Source organism: Dasypus novemcinctus, chromosome 21 (genome assembly GCF_030445035.2).
Source record: "Dasypus novemcinctus isolate mDasNov1 chromosome 21, mDasNov1.1.hap2, whole genome shotgun sequence".
NCBI lineage: Eukaryota > Metazoa > Chordata > Mammalia > Cingulata > Dasypodidae > Dasypus > Dasypus novemcinctus.
The window spans coordinates 82,396,186-82,414,886 of NC_080693.1; the positions used below are offsets into that span (position 1 = coordinate 82,396,186).

The following is an 18,701-nucleotide window of genomic DNA, read 5'->3' on the forward strand; positions in this document are numbered from 1 at the left end:
CTCCGCAGCACTTGCGGACTGGGCAGCACTCCGCAGCTCTCCATGGCGCGCAGGCAAGCCTGCCTTCAGAAGGAGGCCCGGGAATGCAAGCCCATGGCCTCCCATATAGTAGATGGGAGCCCAACTAATAGAGCCACAGCCGCTTCCCTCCTTAAATGATTTTTAACATTACTTTTACCTTTTTTTTTTATTTTTTATTTTTTTAGTGAATAAAGTCTGCTGGAAAAAATTATTGGAATATAAGATTGATTACAATGTTGGGAAAACTGATGTAAGAAATCACAGGAGATAAGATGTAGATGCTAAGTACTAAATTCTTTAAGGGCTCATAAGAGCAATACGATATATATATCCTGTAGGAAAAGTCCATACAAAATTATTCTGGGGCTCTCTAAAGAAAAGGCTCTAATTTAAGGAAATGAAAAGTAAGTATAGACAGAAACCTTAGAGATCTAAGAAGATACCAGCTATAGGGTTATAGAGTTGAGGATTTTTTTTTTATTAAGCACAGGAAATGGTGATAAACTATAATTGCTGGTAAGAGGAGATACAGTGGCATAAAATGTAACCAAATGTTTCTAACCCTTAGCATCCTTGATAACATAAGATAGTAATCTCTCATGTATCTTTTCTCTCTCTTTTCCTCCCCCCACCAAAATATCATTTCTCAGTTTTATGACTCTGCAGTGCCTTTACAGTTCTGTTCTAAAAAAGCTGTGTGAAACCTCTATAATACAGTGCTATAATTAGAGGTCTTGAAGGGAATCACAAGTTGCATTCAAAAGTCCATTTGAGCTAAGTGTCTTCTCAGTTAGTGTTTCCTAGAGACTGAGGTCTTGACAAGTGTAGCAAAGCTGCACAAATCTAAGAACTGGTGTATTCTTTACTACAAATGATTTCAGGGACATCCATGTGCTAATGTGTATTGGGAATCTTCTCAAGAGATATAATAGTATGGTGTAATGGTAAGAATTAATATAATCTTAGAAACATTAACTGTTTTTAAAATGAAGGCTATTAAGAAGACAACTTTTTCTTCCAAGTCATTTTTCAGCATTTGTTGTTCAGAATTGAAACCTTGAAATAAAGAGCTTCCCCAAAAACTAGTTAACAGTTGATTCATCAGCAAATGTGAGGAAAATCTAATTTTGAAATTTGTGTCGTCTTTTTCAGATCTCAGTCATAGTGGATTGGCAGATCATTATGAAAATCCCCACTGGGGGCAGCAGCCCACTTACAGAAGTGAAGCCAACTGCAGCTGGGATAAAGTAATAATAGACAGGACTGACAAGGAGGCGTGGCCTTCCATCACAGGAACAGAGACTGAATCTGCCTCAGAATGTACTACCGACACTGACTCTGCCTCCAACTGTGGCTCAGAGAACAGTAGCATGGCTACAGGGAGTGCCCAGGGCAGCTTCACTGGACATACACAGAAAACAAACGGCAATAATGGCACCAACGGAGCACTCGTCCAAAGCGCTTCTAATCAGAGTGCCCTTGGAGCAGGTGGAGCAAATGGTAATGGAAATTCAGCCAGAGTGTGGGGTGTAGCCACAGGCTCCAACTCTGGCCTAGCTCACTGCTCTGTCAGTGGTGGGGATGGAAAGATGGACAATATGATTGGAGATGGTCGGAGTCAGAGTTGCTGGGGGGCTTCCAACTCCAATGCTGGCATTAATCTTAACCTTAACCCTAATGCCAACCCAGCTGCCTGGCCTGTACTTGGACATGAAGGAGCTGTGGCAACAGGCAACCCTTCCAGTATTTGCAGTCCAGTCAGTGCCATAGGTCAAAATTTGGGCAACCAGAATGGGAACCCAACAGGCACGTTAGGTGCTTGGGGAAACTTGCTGCCGCAAGAGAGCACAGAACCACAAACGTCCGCTTCTCAGAATGTGTCTTTCAGCGTACAACCTCAGAACCTTAACACTGATGGACCAAATAACACTAACCCCATGAACTCTTCACCAAACCCTATCAATGCAATGCAGACAAATGGACTGCCAAACTGGGGGATGGCTGTTGGTATGGGGGCCAGCATCCCGCCCCACCTGCAAGGCCTTCCTGGTGCTAACGGATCATCAGTTTCTCAAGTCAGTGGGGGCAGTGGTGAAGGAATAAGCAGTTCTGTGTGGGGTCTATCCCCAGGTAACCCTGCCACAGGAAATAGCAACTCTGGGTTCAGTCAGGGGAATGGAGACACTGTGAACTCAGCATTAAGTGCTAAACAAAATGGATCCAGCAGTGCTGTGCACAAGGAAGGAAATGGAGGAAATGCTTGGGATTCGGGGCCTCCTGCTGGTCCTGGAATACTTGCTTGGGGAAGGGGCAGTGGCAACAATGGTGTTGGTAATATCCATTCAGGAGCTTGGGGCCACCCCAGCCGAAGCACCTCTAATGGTGTGAATGGGGAATGGGGAAAGACCCCAAACCAGCATTCCAATAACGACATCAATGGGAAAGGATCAACAGGGTGGGAGAGTCCTAGTGTTACCAGCCAGAATCCTGCCATGCAGCCTGGCGGTGAACAAATGAACTCTTGGGCCAAAGCGGCGTCTTCTGGAACTACAGCAAGTGATGGAAGTAACGATGGTTCTGGTGATCGCAATGAAGGAAGCACTGGGAGGGAAGGAACAGGAGAAGGCCGAAGGCGAGAGAAGGGGATTATAGACCCAGGGCACATCCAGCTGCCAAGGAACGATCTTGACCCAAGAGTTCTGTCTAATACTGGTTGGGGACAGACTCCTGTAAAGCAAAACACTGCCTGGGAATTTGAAGAATCCCCTAGGTCTGAGAGAAAAAATGACAATGGGACAGAGGCCTGGGGTTGTGCAGCTGCTCAGCCTTCAAACTCAGGGGGGAAGAACGATGGGTCCATCATGAACAGTACAAATACCTCTTCAGTATCTGGGTGGGTCAATTCACCACCTGCTGCTGTGCCAGCAAACACAGGATGGGGAGACAGCAACAACAAAGCGCCAAATGGCCCAGGGGTTTGGGGGGACTCGATAAGCTCTACTGCTGTTAATAATGCTGCTGCTGCTGCTGCTGCCAGGAGTGGCCATGCTTGGAGTGGGACCATAAATCAGGAGGACAAGTCCCCAACCTGGGGAGAGCCTCAGAAACCCAAGTCTCAGAACTGGGGAGATGGACACAAATCTAATCCAGCCTGGAGTGCAGGAGCAGGAGATTGGTCAGATTCATCCTCTGTCCTTGGACACTTGGGAGATGCGAAAAAAAATGGATCTGGATGGGATGCTGACAGTAATAGATCGGGGTCTGGTTGGAGCGATACTACCAGGTCTGGGAGCAGCGGATGGGGCAATGGCACAAATGCAAAGGTTAATCCAGGTACCTCCTGGGGGGAGTCTCTAAAACCTGGCCCCCAGCAGAACTGGGCCAACAAACCCCAAGACAACAATGTGAGTAACTGGGGAGGCGCTGCTTCTGTTAAACAGACAGGAACAGGATGGATTGGGGGGCCAGTACCCATCAGACAGAAGGACAATACTGAGGCCACTGGCTGGGAAGAACCTTCTCCACCATCCATTCGACGCAAAATGGAAATTGATGATGGTACCTCCGCTTGGGGTGACCCAAGCAACTACAACAATAAAACTGTAAACATGTGGGATAGAAACAACCCCGTCATCCAGAGTAACACCACAACCAATACCACAGCCACCACCACCACCACCTCCAGTAACAACACGAACACGGTCGAGACACCACCGTCGCACCAGGCCAGCACTCAGCTCAGCCGGCCACCGTTGCTTGGTCCAGGTATGAAAGGTACTTCAAATTTCTTTAAAACTTTTTTTTAAAAAAGATTTCTATCCTCATTACATATGCATACATAACTCTGACTGGTGTTTCTATAACAAATGAAATAATTAAGTACTCTGTGGTATTGGATGTACCTATTTTACAAAGAGAATAAGGCCGGATTCTCTAATAGTTTTCTCTCCAAGAAAAAAATATATATATATTAAGCTCCTTCAGTAGAACAAGGTTTCCCAACCTATTGGTCCTTTCTCATCAGTGGACAATTTACTTTGAAATTGTATTATTGTGTTGCGTCAACATAACAGATTTTTTAAAAGTGGGAAACATTCAACTTCACTGTTTTTACTTGACCGTGTGCCTTATTGGTTGTAACTTACCTAGCTGTTGGACAGCTTAGATTTTTTTATAGAAACAGTTTTAAGTTCTTTTTCCTTTTTAATCACATTCTTCTGAGTGTTTTCCAGTGTGACTTCATGCCATCATAAATACCATTTCAGAAGTTGCCTCACATTCCATGCCAGCTTATACCACCATTTATTTAGCTCTTGCACAAAAATGGAACATTTAACTAATTGATCTCAGTTTTCACCCAAATTGGTTGTGGTTATGCAAGTTATAGCTACATTCCCCTTTCTGTACTTTGCAGATAGTTCCCCACACCACACCCCAAACCCTTAACTACAATGTCGACACTACTTCTCATTTTCCCCTAATCATCATAAAATGTGAGAAGAAGAAATTAAATCCTCTTCAGGAATGATTGAGAACCATCATGTTAGTGTATGTTAATACACAAAAACATTTGTTTGTCAGAAAAACCAATGGTTCTCAACCCTGGCTTTCATTAGAAATACCTGGGGGTTTGGTGCAGGGGTGGGCAGAAACCAGTCTCCAGAGAGTCTTATTTAATGGGTCTTGAATGAAGCCCATTTGCTGGTATGTTTTAAGTTTCCACAGATGTTTCTGGTGTGTGGTCAACACCAAAATGAAATATTTTTTGTAAAATATGAATGGCTTGTACAATGCAAATTATCTTTTGATTTCAGTTAGAAGAAAAATTATGTGCATCTAGTCTTAAACTTGCATTTTGAGTTCCTGCTTTGTACAAGGGACTGCTGTGTAAGGAGGTTAAGTGTGCCTAGACTTACATCTCTCTTTTATGTATGCTATGGTGGGAAAAATGGCTCCAGCTGGGAGTGGAGCTTGCATTGTAACAGAAGATAAACACCCAAAAATAGTCCTGTTCAGCATCAACCATGAGGAATAAAAATGAAAGTCAGCTGTACTTTGTAACTAGAGAAGGAACAGTGGCCCCCCACCTTACTAACTGGAATGTCGGTCCACGGTAAGAAGCATCCCTCCAGGCATAGCATCTGCCATTGTGATGGGCACGAGGACCCTGCTCACCAGATCGGAGAGTACCCAGCTAGGAAGTGACTGAAGGGAAGCGCGTTCTGACTTGGCATGGATGCAGTCCCTCTTCTACATGCTGACTAAGTAAGGGGAGCGCTGCATAAATGTCCCCATACGGTGCCAGGGAAGGAGGCATCCGTGCCTCCTGGCCATTTTAACTGCTCGAATGTTCTTCCTTGAATTGAGCCTGAATCAACCTCTAACTTTATCATTTGTCTTAAAATTTTGTCCTTTAGGAATTAATTCCTGTCACCTTACTGCAGAATTTCAAACAATTGGTAGTTCCTTACAACTTGTCTTCATCGTAATGCTTTTAAATCCTGTTTGTTGTCCTCTGGAAGAGCTATCACCTAGAAGACCCAGAACTGACGTCATTGCTCGAAGGATGGTTTAACCAGTCCACAGTTAGTCAAGACAGTAACCTCCCTCTCTCCTACAATCATGCTCCTCATAATACATTATAAGTTTCAGTTAGCCTTTCTGAGCCAGGTCACACTGTTTTTTGCAAAATGAGTATAAAATCTGAAGTCTTTTTTTTTTTTTTTTTTTTTTAAGGGCACTATTAAGCCATTCCTCCCTCAGGGCTGTTCTTAGGCAGTTTGTTGCTTGGTCCTTGCTTGATCCCTGGTAAACTTTTAGGTTCAGTTCCTCCAGCCTGGTGCGATCTTTCTGAGCTGTGATTCCTGTAATCAGCGTGTTAGTTATTCTTCCCAGTTTTATGCTATCCCTAAATTTTATAAACATACCATAAAGAAAAGACTGTGGATAGAGTCTTTTCTCCATGGCCTTTCAGTAATCGTATATGTGAAACCTAATTTGCATCCAGAACTCTTACCGAGAAAGGAGTTTGGAAGATATAAGTTTTAACTTTTAGCTTCTGTAGTATATAGCAAGTCTTGTCAAAGGCAGTACATACTGAGTGCCAATCAACTCAGTCACAGAGACACTGGGTAAAAGAAAAATTGTTCTGATAAGTCAGACATCATTGAAACAGCTGTGACTAAGGAATTTCTGGCATACCACCACTGCCTCATACCAAAAGTGCCCCTGGAAAGTGGTTGAAGACTGTCACTTCCACTCCTTGGCTTCTAATCCAGCTCCCACCTCCAGGAACCTTCTCAAGCCCATGAGTTATGATCACCCAACAAAGCCCTATAGTTTCTCCTGCTCTCATGCCCATTTCCATAAGTGCTTCTGGAACCAGCACATTTATCCTCTTGTTTGACATTCAGTCATTTGACATGTATTCATTGAATGCCAATTATGTGTGAGGCTTAATGCTAGATGCTTAGGATACAGCAGTGTAGAAGACAGAAACTCTCCCCTCTTGAACCTCCAGTTGGACAGAAGGACAATAATCCAGACAGTTACAGTGTAATTCCAAACCATTATGACGGGGAAATTATGGCCTATTGGATGATGCCTAACCAAGGTGTTAATATGGCCTGTGGATCAGGAGTGAGCAGAGAAGGCATGTTGGAAGGATCAACCTCCTCTGGGGAGTATAGTAGTACAAAAGAGCGTTTCCGACAGAGGGGTTCACATATAGGAAAGCCTGTAGGCAAGAGAAAAGACGGCGTATTTAAGGAAGAAAAAAAAGTTCAGCGTAGTTGGAACTTGCGGTAAGTAGTGGGAGTGACGATGGGAAGGCCTTGCAGATTGAGGAAGCTGGAGAAAGAAGCTAAGCAAGATCGTGCAAGGTCCTTTACACTAGATTAGGGAGCTGGATTGTATCCACAGGTCTGGAAAGACACTGAACACTTTTAAGCAGAGATTTAAAGATCAGGCTTAATTTTTATAGTATCATTCCAGCTATGAAATTAAGAATGGAAAGCAAAGCTAAAGAAAGGGGGTGTGCACTAGGCTGACATTTTGGTGCTGATGGTGGAAGCCTGGATTAGAATCATAGCAGAGGGTTGGAGACAGAGAAGGATTTGAGAGATGTGACAGTGCTAGAATCAGCAAGACTTGAAAACTGCTCAGATGTGGTGAGCAAAGAAGAAAGATGATATATGAGCTTGAGCAAGTGGGTAGTGATTGTGTCATCCACCGGCACATCCAGGTATGTGGCAGGAGGCACAGAATTCAGGCATGTCCTGTAGAGAGGGCACAACTGTTGGTACAAAAGACTGGATGTCAGCCAGAGATCGGGCTCTGGGGAAGTGCAAGAGTAGAGGGCCAAGGTAAGAGGAGATACTTGAAGTTTAAGATGGTAGGTTTTCTTGTTTTTTGAAGATTTATTTATGTATAACTGCCCACCCCTTTGTCTGCTTTCTGTGTCCATTCGTTGTGTATTCTTTTGTGTCTGCCTGTATTCTCATTAGGCGGCTCCGGGAACCGATCCTGCAGCCTTTTGGAGTGGGAGAGAGATGCTCAATCTCTTGCGCCACCTCAGCTTCCTGGTCTGCTGCGTCTCCTGTTGCCTCTCCTCTATGTCTTTTTTTTTTTTTTTTTAAGATTATTTATTTTGTATTTATTTATCTCCCTTCCCCGCCCCCCAGTTGTCTCCTCTCCGTGACCATTTGCTGTGTGTTCTTTCATGTCCGCCTCTATTCTTGTCAGCAGCACAGGAATCTGTGTCTCTTTGTTGCGTCATCTTGCTGTATCAGCTCTCCATGTGTGCGGCGCCACTTCTAGGCAGGCTGCACTTCCTTTCGCACAGGGTGGCTTTCCTTACAGGGCGTAATTATTGCGTGTGGGGCTCCCCTACGTGGGGGACACCCCTGCGTGGCACAGCACTCCTTGCGCGCATCAGTACTGCACGTGGGCCAGCTCCACTCGGGTCAAGGGGGTCCTGGGTTTGAACCGCAGACCTCCCATGTGGTAGATGGACACCCTATCCATTGAGCCAAGTCTGCTTCCCTATGTCTCTTTTTGTTACATCTTCTTGCTGCACCAGCTCTCCACTCGGGCCAGCACTCCCATGCTCGCCAGCACAGCTGCATAGGGCAGCACTCTGCATGGGCCAGCTTGCCTTCACCAGGAGGCCCCAGGTATTGAACCCTGGACCTCCCATATGGTGGACAGGAGCCCAATCACTTGAGCCACGTCTACTTCCCAAGATGGTAGTTCTGGGCATGCTTAAAGCTGATAGAAGGGAGAAAGTAGAGAAGACTGGATGCCAAGGGAGGAGGTCCATACAGCCAGTAGGAGGAGGGCACTTCATCTATCCTGTCAAGAAGGGAAAGACAAGAGTGGGTGCAGAAGCAGGCAAGGCTGTCAGGCCAGAGGGATTACCAGTAATCAAAGGCTCCTGGCCTCCCAAGCCTGTTCCACCAAGCTCTTCTTTAAGCGGGGGACAGGTAACATAGGACGTGCATACCAGTTCCTTTCGTGGTACTACCAACATGCTCATTCCTCTCGACCCTCCATGTTCATTACCATGAGCGTCAGCCCACGGCCATCAGCCCACAGCCCTGCTTGTGCTGCGTCGCGAGGTCTGGTCATGGGGTCAGCGATGAGGGCAGCAGTCACTGCCCCGGCTGGGCTGCTTGCCGGTGGTTTGAGCATGCACACACTGCTGTTCATAAGGGCTGGAATTCACTACTCCACACGAAAGCTTTCCCTTCTTGACTGTCCTAGGAAGTGTTTGCTGTTTATAAAGTTGGTATTTTACAGGTATTCTGGAATTTTGCACTGACCCCTGCAAGTTGTACAGAATTTTCACTTATGTCAATTTTTATTTTAAATTGTTTTTTAAATTGTTGATCGTGCAATGATACTGATCTCAATTGCATATTTTTGTATGTCCAATTTTATAGGAGTAAATACTACAGAACATTTACCTTTCATATTTGTAATGTTGATCTTAATTAATTTTCTGATGAGCCTGAGGAAAATTGATATTATTTTAAGAAATGTAATGTTGCCTCATACATTATTTTTGGACCTGGTTCAAACCCAATCTGGAGATTGAACAACAGTAATTATCTCCAGAAATGTCCCCATGTCCAACTTCTTACCACCTGAAGAGAAGTCCTGAGGCTTTTCTCACACAGTGCCTGTCAGGTTGTATAAATGGCACTGCACAAATCCCTTCTGTACACAGCACTACCCCAATTGTGTCCTCTGAGATAAGAGCCAGACTTGCAGAACTTGCTTATTTGTGCTATACGTAAGAAACCGTTAAGGGAAGCAGATTTGGCTCAATGGATAGAGTGTCCGCCTACCACATGGGAGGTCCAGGGTTCAAACCCAGGGCCTCCTGAACTGTGTGGTGAGCTGGCCCACGCACAGTGCTGATGCGCACAAGGAGTGCCCTGCCACGCGGGGAACACCAGGATTGCACCCTGTAAGGAGAGCCCCCAGCACAAAAAAAATGCAGTCTGCCCTGGAGTGGCACCGCACGTACAGAAAGCTGTTGCAGCAAGATGACGCAACAAAAAGAGACAGTTTCCCGGTGCCGCTGACAAGAATACAGGCGGACACAGAAGAACACACAGCAAATGGGCACAGAGAGCAGACAACTGGGAAGGCGGGGAAGGAGAGAGAAATAACAAAAAATCAATCTTTTTTTTTTAAAAAAGAAGCCATTAAGTCCTTGGAGAACAAGTCTCATTTTGACAACTAGTGGCGGTGTGGCCAAAAGTGAGAAAGTGCAAGCACAGCATTTACTTAAATCTCTAAGGGAATGAAAGGAGATTCTAAAAGTACTTAGCAGCCTGATTACCTTTATAGTAAATATTCTGGAACTCTTAAAAATCGCTTTGCAGGCATACAGGAGATTATTGAATATTAATAAACTGTTTGATGAATAACAAATCCTCATACTTAAAATCTAAATCTAACAATGAGGTTGACAGAGAACGTCCAGAGAGTTTCTTTCATCCGTGAACTCTGTCAGGTTTCACTGAAACATTTAGATAATTTGAAAAGGAATGTTGGAGCGGTGGGGGGGGCTGGGGGGGCTGTTGGGGAGAGTAGTGTAGGGAGGTTCCTATACAATTAAATTAAAATTAGAGTGAAGGCTAGTATAGACTTGTGCCAAGTTAAACCAGCAACCTAATGTGGCCATGTAAGACATGCCCATTGATGGGAGTAAAATATTAGTATCTTATGCCTATCAGAAAACATGAAGAATACTGCTAATATTCCAGAACATCATTTTATCCCTCTTACTACCTGTCTTCAGCCCCTCAGGAACATCTCTCCTTAACCATAGTCAGGCATTCCACCTGCTCTGGGGGTGATGATTCTTCATTGCCTCTGCAAGTGGAAAAGGCTCTAATAATCGGGCGATACTGTATTTGCTTTATATAATAACTTAGTTTCCTGGCACAAATAATATAAACAAAGACAAAGATCATGTGAGTTAACCACCAAAGAGGCGTAGTACCCCTTTACTAAAGTAAAAAATGGAAAAAATGTTTGGATTCAGGCAAGCTCTACCTAAGATCCCGTCTGTACGTTGTTTCTCAACATCTCATCAGTACCAGGAGATAGAGAACACCGTCCTTCCTGTAAAGCTCCCTGTCCTGGACACACACCTGGTCATCACCATTCTTTGGTATAAAGATGGTAAAATAGAGTCACCTGCAGAGAGAGTGAATCAGCAAGATGTTACAGCACAACTGTTTTCACACCATAACTTCAGAAATAGCTCTCACTGACCTCAAGCCAGAAATAATTTTGTTTTAAGCACCATGCAATAGTGATTTAAAGAGGAAAAAGCTGACTGACCTAGACTTTCTGTAATTATGGGGTTTTTCTTTTGTTTGGGTTTGGGTTTAGTTAGGGTTTTTGTTGCTGCTGCTGTTTTTTGCTTCCTGTGTTTTGAGGAGCTTGACGAGGGGGTCTGGAATTGAAATAAGACCCAGAAATAAGAATTTCCCACTGAAGAAGCCAAAAGAGATGCTTATCAATCCAAGTCATTTGTATAAAGCAAGTGGATCCCGTGCTAAGGTTTCAGCTCTAGATAGCTTCCATTAAAAATAAATCAATAAAAGAATAAGACAATTAAAAAATAGAGTTGGCTTTCCAGGTACCAATGAGAAAGAGTTGGCACATTTAAAATCTGTATTCTTCCCTTGCTGCTGACGACAACAGAAGCAGACAAAGGAAACAAGACGCAGCAAATGGACACAGAGAACAGACAACCGGGAGAGGGGGGGAAATAAATAAATAAATAAATCTTTTAAAAAATAAAATAAAACCTGTGTTAATGTACTACAATTAAAGCTAAACCTTTTTTTCTGGTTTCTAGTGCCTCTCCCCTATTTGATGATCCAGTAAGGCACGCAAAAGAATCTCTTCTTAGAGCACTTGTTGCCTAGCTTACAGCCACATTCTAGCTCTTCAGAAGGACCCTGATATCTGATCTCAAATAAGAGTCCCTGGATTTGGAATAGAGGTGTCGATTGCCCACGAGACAAGGCCTTCTGATTGCCATGTGGCTGAACATTTTCTTCTATGTAAAGCTCCACAGTGTATATAAATACTCTTCTTGATTTTAAACATGAAAGATTTTTGGTTGCTGCCAATACCTGTCCTGCTAAGTCCTTCCAATAAGCTGGTAGACAACCAAGCATTATAATAAACTTAAGTTTAAGGCCATCAGTGCGAGTACAATCCCAGCTCATTAATCTTTAAATTAGCACCTAAAAATGCCCAGCATGTAGCAGGCCCTCAGCAAATGCTTCATGGGTTGGATTTTTAGTCCTTTATTGTTATCTTTCCTTCACCTAATTTTAATTGGCCACTTGCTTTTCTTTTTTCTTTTTTCTTTTTTTTTTTTTTTTTTTTTCAGTACTGAGGCCAGAGATTGAACCCTGGGAAGCTGACACTCAATCAGTAGCCACATCACCTCCTCTGAGTTGGTTTATTCATTTGATTGACTCTCATGTGGGAAGCAGGCATTCAACCACTTGAGCCACATCCACTCCCCAATTGGCCACTTTTTTAAAATATTTTTTTTTAAAGATACTTAGATTACACAAAATGTTACACAAAAAAAATATAAGGGATTCCGATATGCCCCATTTCCCACACCTCCCACCCTTCCCCATATTAACAACTTCTTGTGGTTCATTCATTGCAATTGATGAACACATTTGAAGCATTGCCACTAAACGTGCATTATAGTTTACATAGTAATTTACACTCTTTCCCACTCAATTCTGCAGGTTCTGCAGGATGTATAATGGCCTGTATCTGTCCTTGCAGTGACATTCAGTACAATTCCAAGTCCTGAAAATAGCCCCCCATATTACACCTCTTTTTCCCTCTCCCTGCCTTAGCACTTCCAGTGGCTACTGTCTCCACATCAATGATATAATTTCTTCCATTGCCAGAATCACAATAAGTCTATCATAGAATACCAGTAAGTCCACTCTGGTCTATATTTTATTTTCCAATCCTGAGACTTCTGGGATGGTGATGCCCACTCCACCTCTAATTGATAGGGGGCCTCAATCACATATAGCTGATGGATAGGACTTTCTTGCTTGTAGTTGTAGACTCTCTCAGTTCCTCAGTGTGGTGGTTGTCGTCCTCACCTTCTTGTTAGTTGTCCTGGATGAGTCCAGTGAACAGGAGAGTAGGCTCAGGGCTGAGCTGGCACATGGACAGCCCAAATATTCAAATCTCTTGGATGGATACCTACCAGCTCCAGCACCAACTATAGGTTCAGATAGAAGGGACAGAAGAGGTACATTTAGAGAAGTCACAACTGAGTCCAACTCTGTCACACTGGGGAGCACAAACTCCAAAGTAGGGCCCACAGGCACGGCACCAGACTCCAGAGCTGTCCGCCATGACCGTAGGACCTTGGTGTCTCCAGAGCTCTCAGGAGCCCCACTATTTGGGGTAGTAACTACTTTGGCAGTCTATGAGATCCTGCTGAGACATGCATAAGCATTACCTCTGGGATGACTTCCTGATTCATTTTGAAGTCTCTTAACCATATAAACTCATCTGTCTTTGTTTTCCTCCTTTTACTCAAGGTCTTTTTCCAGTTATATTGCTAGTTGGTGCTTAGTAGTAATCTCTCAGTGCCAGGGAAGCTCATCCCCAGGAGTCATGTCGCACGCTGAGGGGAAGGTAATTCATTTATATGCTGAGTTTGGCTTAGAGAGAAGGGGCAGTTGCCTACTTTTTAACTTAGCCTTTCTTTCCAAAAAGGACTGCCTTTCACACTTACAAAACTATATAGGTAGCATCCCTAGAATAAGCTAGAATTGGTTTCTTATTTCACAGAAGAAAGCAAGCCATCTACTCCTTAACTGTCTGTAGTACTTGAAATGGAAATTGTTGACTCAGTCTCAGAGTCTCTTTTCCTATGGTCTTATTTCTTAGCCTTCTATCTGCTTTGTGTTTGTTTTATACCAGTCTTCTGCACACCACTTGGGCACTTTTGTTTCCTCCATTCTAATAGAAAGATAAGGAAGGCATGCTTTAAAATAGAATGAAAACTGCATATTCTGGCAGTGTTTTGTTACCGTTGCTGTCATTATTCCCAACTCTGGATTTGTTCAGATGAAGGAGGAAAATGATTCCTAAACCCTATAGATCAGAAATATTTTATGGACAGTATTTGAAGGACCTTTTTATTAGCTTAAATATCAGTATTTTAAATATAAGGTAGAAATTTGTTCTACCTCAGTAAGCGTAACTTTAAAAGAAGAAGCTGTATAAAATTATTAATGGAAAGGATACTGGATCATGTATGAATGATATACTTCAATAAAAAATTGAAAAAAAAAAAGATACGAGTCACTCCAGCATCAGTGAGCAATATAAAGATTATATTTTAGTAGTATGTATTTAAAATTATTTCCTATCTACCAAAATTGTTTGCTTTGCATCAAAATTATGTAGTTAAAATGTAAATTATAATCCATGCTGTGTAGCAGTGTTCCAAAATGTATTCATCAAATGCAATGAATGTGCCACACTGATGAATGAGGTTGTTGATGTAGGAGGAGTGGGGGGAGGGTGTATGGGAACCTCTTATATTTTTTAATGTAACATTTTATGTGAACTATGTATCTTTTTTTAAAAAGATAATAAACTTGTTACTTATTTAAAATTTTTTTAGTTATGTAGTGTGCCTCCACTTTTAGCATCCCTTGCAAGTCTTTTTTTTTTTCCAAATTCTCAATTTATTCATTTTTTTAAAAGATATTACATTAAAAAATATATGAGGTCCCCATTCACCCCCACCGCCCCCACCACCCCACCACTCCCCCCCCCCCCCCCCAGTAACACTCTCCCCCATCATCATGTCACATCCATTGCGTCTGGTGAGTATATCTCCGGGCATCGCTGCACCCCATGTCCCGTGTTCTACACCATAGCCCACACTTTGCCACGTTCCATCCAGTGGTCCATGGGAGGACACACAACATCCAGCCATTGTCCCTGGGGCACCACCAAGGACAACTCCAAGTCCCGAGAATCCTTGCAAGTCTTTAGAGTATCAAATGGTACACACTTCCTAGATGTAGTACTTTGGCATTGTAGATAAATTATATTTCTTGCCAGAGATCAATTTAAAATGAAAATGCAGTTTTCTTGATTTCTGAAGAAGCAAGCATTCTTCCATTTATTCCTAAGATTTTGAAATAAGATGGTTGCAGTCGTTTGCCTTCTACCTAAAAATTCTCTGTAGACATTTCTACTGCCTTAACAGAAATTAGAAACTCTTTACATGAGTCAGTTGACTGTAATTATCATCATCTTAACTTTTATCCTTGGCTTGGACTTAAATTAGTTGTAGTATTATCTTTCAAAGATATGTCAGTACAGGAATGACAAACAGATTTCAGGTAAATTCATTTACTTACCAACAATAGAACAATATTTTTACACCTGATTATTTTTGGCAACATCTAAATTGTTTTAGCTTCTCAAAGCATGCATAATTTTTTATCAGTTATGTTAATTTTCCTGATTTAATTTGTACCTTCAATTTGGAAAACTACTTCTCCTAATATACATTATTGTTTCCTGTGTGATCATGGGCAATATTAGAGTTATCAAGGGCCGGCAGTCACTGATTAGGGCCAACTCCCCTGTTATTGGTAACAAATTGCATAATAAATTGCTCAGATAGAGCTTGTAATTTAAGGTGATTCACAGGGTGAATGTCCTTTTATTATTAGTCAATATTATTGTATTTTATTAGAACAGAGAGCCTCAAGGGAACTGATGCCTTGTTATTTTTTGTCAGAAAATTAATAAATTTTATCACCGAAATTGTGATATCCATATTGAGATGAAATAATTTAAAATTTGTGGTTAGCTGTTTGCATTTTATATCCTAAGCTTTTCTCTTGCAGGCAAAGTCTTCAGTTAGTATTTAGAATATTTACAGTTCTATCTCTGAGAAAATGTTGGAAAATTACAAATGATACAAGCTATCAATATGACTGTCGATACCGTCAAGTGAGCTTTTGGGCAGAAGTAAAATGATCAGGTCAGCTCTTTCTGAAAATAATTTGAGTTCATTGGGAAGAATAAAGTTTCCTACAGAACGTACAGTGCTCTCCCTCTGAGGCGTAAGGGGGGTAGGCAGGTCCTCGTCGTGGCCCTGATGACGTCATCTCTTCTTTGACTGTCGCAAGTGGTCCATCACCATTCCAGATTCCTTACACACCTGGATTCTGTTTCCTTCAGGGATAAGCCCCTGGTCAGGACTCAGGAGCAGAAGGCCTGGGCAGGGAGGAGTTCCTGAGGCTCCAAGGTCCCCATCCCTGCCTCCTCAACTCAGCCTCCGCTTTTAAAATGTGTGCACAGATAGTCCTCAGCTCCTGGGTTGTAGCGTGGAAACTGTCTGCATCCTTTGGTTAAGACTGTCTTTCCGTGTTCGTTCTGCTAACTTCTCATTTCTTTGCCCAAATTGATCTTTGTCCTTGATGGTTGGTCAAAAAGTAAGCAATAATTTTTCAGCATTTATTAGCAACTTGTAAATTTTTCTTAGTAAGAGTAATGTGGCGTAAAATTTCTTTTAGGCCGTTGTATATAATACCAGAAGCAAAACAAGCTCCTTCTTAAACATTTGTTTTAAACTGTTCTTTTACATAATAGAGATCCTGTTATGCTGTAAATAGTGTGCATTTAATGATCTTTAATAAACTTTTAATTTTAAATGGGTGGGAATCAAGAGTGAGAAAAATCTCAGCTTTAAAAAGTTTATTCTGATTAGATTTAATACATTTGTCAAGGTCCTTTTGAGTGTCCGCTAAAAGTCATCCTAAAAATAGATTATCTAAAAATTACTTGGAGCTGGAAATTACTGTTTTTACTTTCTCTCTACATCTGACTTTTATAATTTTCTCTCCCTTGTTGCTCTTTGCAGTTTCATCAGGTTGGGGAGAAATGCCTAATGTTCATTCAAAGGCCGAAAATTCTTGGGGAGAGCCACCGTCCCCTTCTACCCTGGTTGACAATGGCACAGCAGCGTGGGGGAAGCCACCCAGCAGTGGTAGCGGGTGGGGGGACCACCCTGCCGAGCCGTCAGTTACGTTTGGAAGAGCTGGTGCCCCCGCCAGTGCCCCAGCCGTGTGCAAACCAGGTGAGCCTTGCAGTGTTTGCCCTGATTTGGCAATTTAGGAGTCGTTCAGGGTATTTTAATTGGAGGAATACTTCTCATTGAATTTTAAGAATTCATGTGTAGGACACTGCTCATCTTCTTCGCACATTAAGACTACCTTTAAACAAAGTCTAAAAAGAAATATTTGCATTATCTGTTACATGAACACAAAGGAGCTGCTTTAAAAGAAGTCCATATTCTCCCCTCTCTTTTTTTAAAGATAGATACAAGAATCAGTCCTGCACATATATTTGTTAGCACCAAGAGCATCCACATTTCAGCAGTATTCTTGTGCCTGCCACTAAATAAATAATTCAGATTTGCTATTTCCCTGGGAAGGTAGATACGAAGTGTGCCTTTTTTGCTTCTTGAGATTTCTTTGGGAAACATAGTACTTCTAAACCCTCAGACACTTTTCTTACTATGCTTTTGTCTTGTAAACAGAATTCCACTTTGAGTACTCCAGATTGATGCTTAATCAGCTTTTAAAACTGGAGGGAAATGTGCTGCATTTTCTCCCCATTGTCTGAAAATGTAATGAATAAACGTGTAAAGTACACATTCTTAAAAATGTCCAGATTGTGTTTATCTAATGGGATTCCTGTAATGTGTAGGTAGGTGTTTTCCACTGTAATACTTATGATATTAACGTAAGGTGCTAATTTCAGTCAAGTTTGATATTAAGATTAATTGTTCTGATAGATGCAGAACCTTTTCTTTGGACATCATTAGATGTCTTCGCTCTTGGAATACAACTTTACTGCTTTTACATTTTGTTATTTTGGTAGCACTGGGAAGTGTGCTCTGTATGTCCACCATTATTTATTTATTCCATTCTTATCACTGTTTTTATAAATCTAAGGGAACAAAGCATCTTTTGTGTGTTTAGATTCACATTCCATTTGAGGGCAGTATATTCTGTTTATGTAATCTGTCCTTGGGAGCCTGGTTATGCCTGTCGGCCTTGTAAGCATCTCATCTACACCTGTGTAAGCAACCCGGCTAACTGCTACCACTTACTCTTTGGCCTTCTTCAGGCTCTTCCCAGAAGTGAAAATTTGGGATAACTTTTACACCAAAATTCAGACTTTGAATGTTTAGAAGATAGAAAAACAGCATCCTGAGGTTGAAACTCAGGCTTTAATTTGTAGCTGATCTGCCCCAGCCTCAGCAGCTGGTATCCTGCTGTTGCCCATGACCGCACCTGGCAGCCTCAGCCGCCGCCTCAGAAGCGCAGGCCCTCAGGCCCCGCCTTCAACGCAGCCCCCAGGTCGTCCACACAGGAGTGACACACTGCCCACAAGTTTGACCCAACCCAGTAGAAAGAACCCCAAGGACAATGAGGCATTTCTCAGGACACCACATTTTAGTAGCCATTTCATACCAGATGGAGGCTGCTGTCTTCTCCTATAGCCGCCCCAGGATTTATTTTTCTGAATATCTCGGTTGCAGAATGACCTACAGTCAAGTCTGTTGAGGGAGTTTGGAACAACACAGACTGCAAATAGCTGGAGTTGGGAAAAAAATAGTTGCACATATACATACATATTATATATCTTATATATCTAATAGGAGAAATTAAGTAGTAAATGTACATAATGCACCCCTTCCTCTCTACCTCGCCCTTTACTTTATAGTGAAGTATTGCCTATGTTAGGGGCAGTGAATGTGATGAGTTCATGTTCACTCTCTTTCTAGCTTCAAAATCTATGCAAGAAGGCTGGGGCAGTGGTGGGGATGAGATGAGCCTCAGTACCAGTCAGTGGGAAGACGAGGAAGGAGACATGTGGAACAACGCTGCCTCCCAAGAGAGCACCTCTTCTTGCAGCTCCTGGGGTAACGCCCCCAAAAAAGGACTTCAGAAGGTAAGCAGCAGCTCTGCAGAATATAAAACCCATGCTGCTTAAAACACTCTGTGTAACGGTGGTATCTCAAATGGATGGTGAAAAGATAGACCTGAGATTCTCCA

The 18,701-nt window shown here is 42.5% G+C and overlaps 1 protein-coding gene across 9 annotated transcripts in view; it reads left to right on the forward strand.

Annotated features, from left to right (window-relative positions):
• TNRC6C (trinucleotide repeat containing adaptor 6C) overlaps positions 1-18,701 on the forward strand; it is a 180,948-nt gene that overhangs the window by 128,561 nt on the left and 33,686 nt on the right. For 5 of the 9 annotated variants that reach the window (XM_058284802.2, XM_004460423.5, XM_058284804.2 and 2 more), the window contains 3 exons: positions 1,174-3,786; positions 16,499-16,714; positions 18,431-18,597. In XM_058284802.2, the coding sequence (XP_058140785.1) occupies positions 1,174-3,786; positions 16,499-16,714; positions 18,431-18,597 (2,996 nt within the window). Of the gene's footprint in view, positions 1-1,173; positions 3,796-16,498; positions 16,715-18,430; positions 18,598-18,701 lie in introns of all 9 variants that reach the window. The other 4 variants (XM_012525910.4, XM_058284800.2, XM_012525907.4 and 1 more) reach the window with 1 other exon arrangement.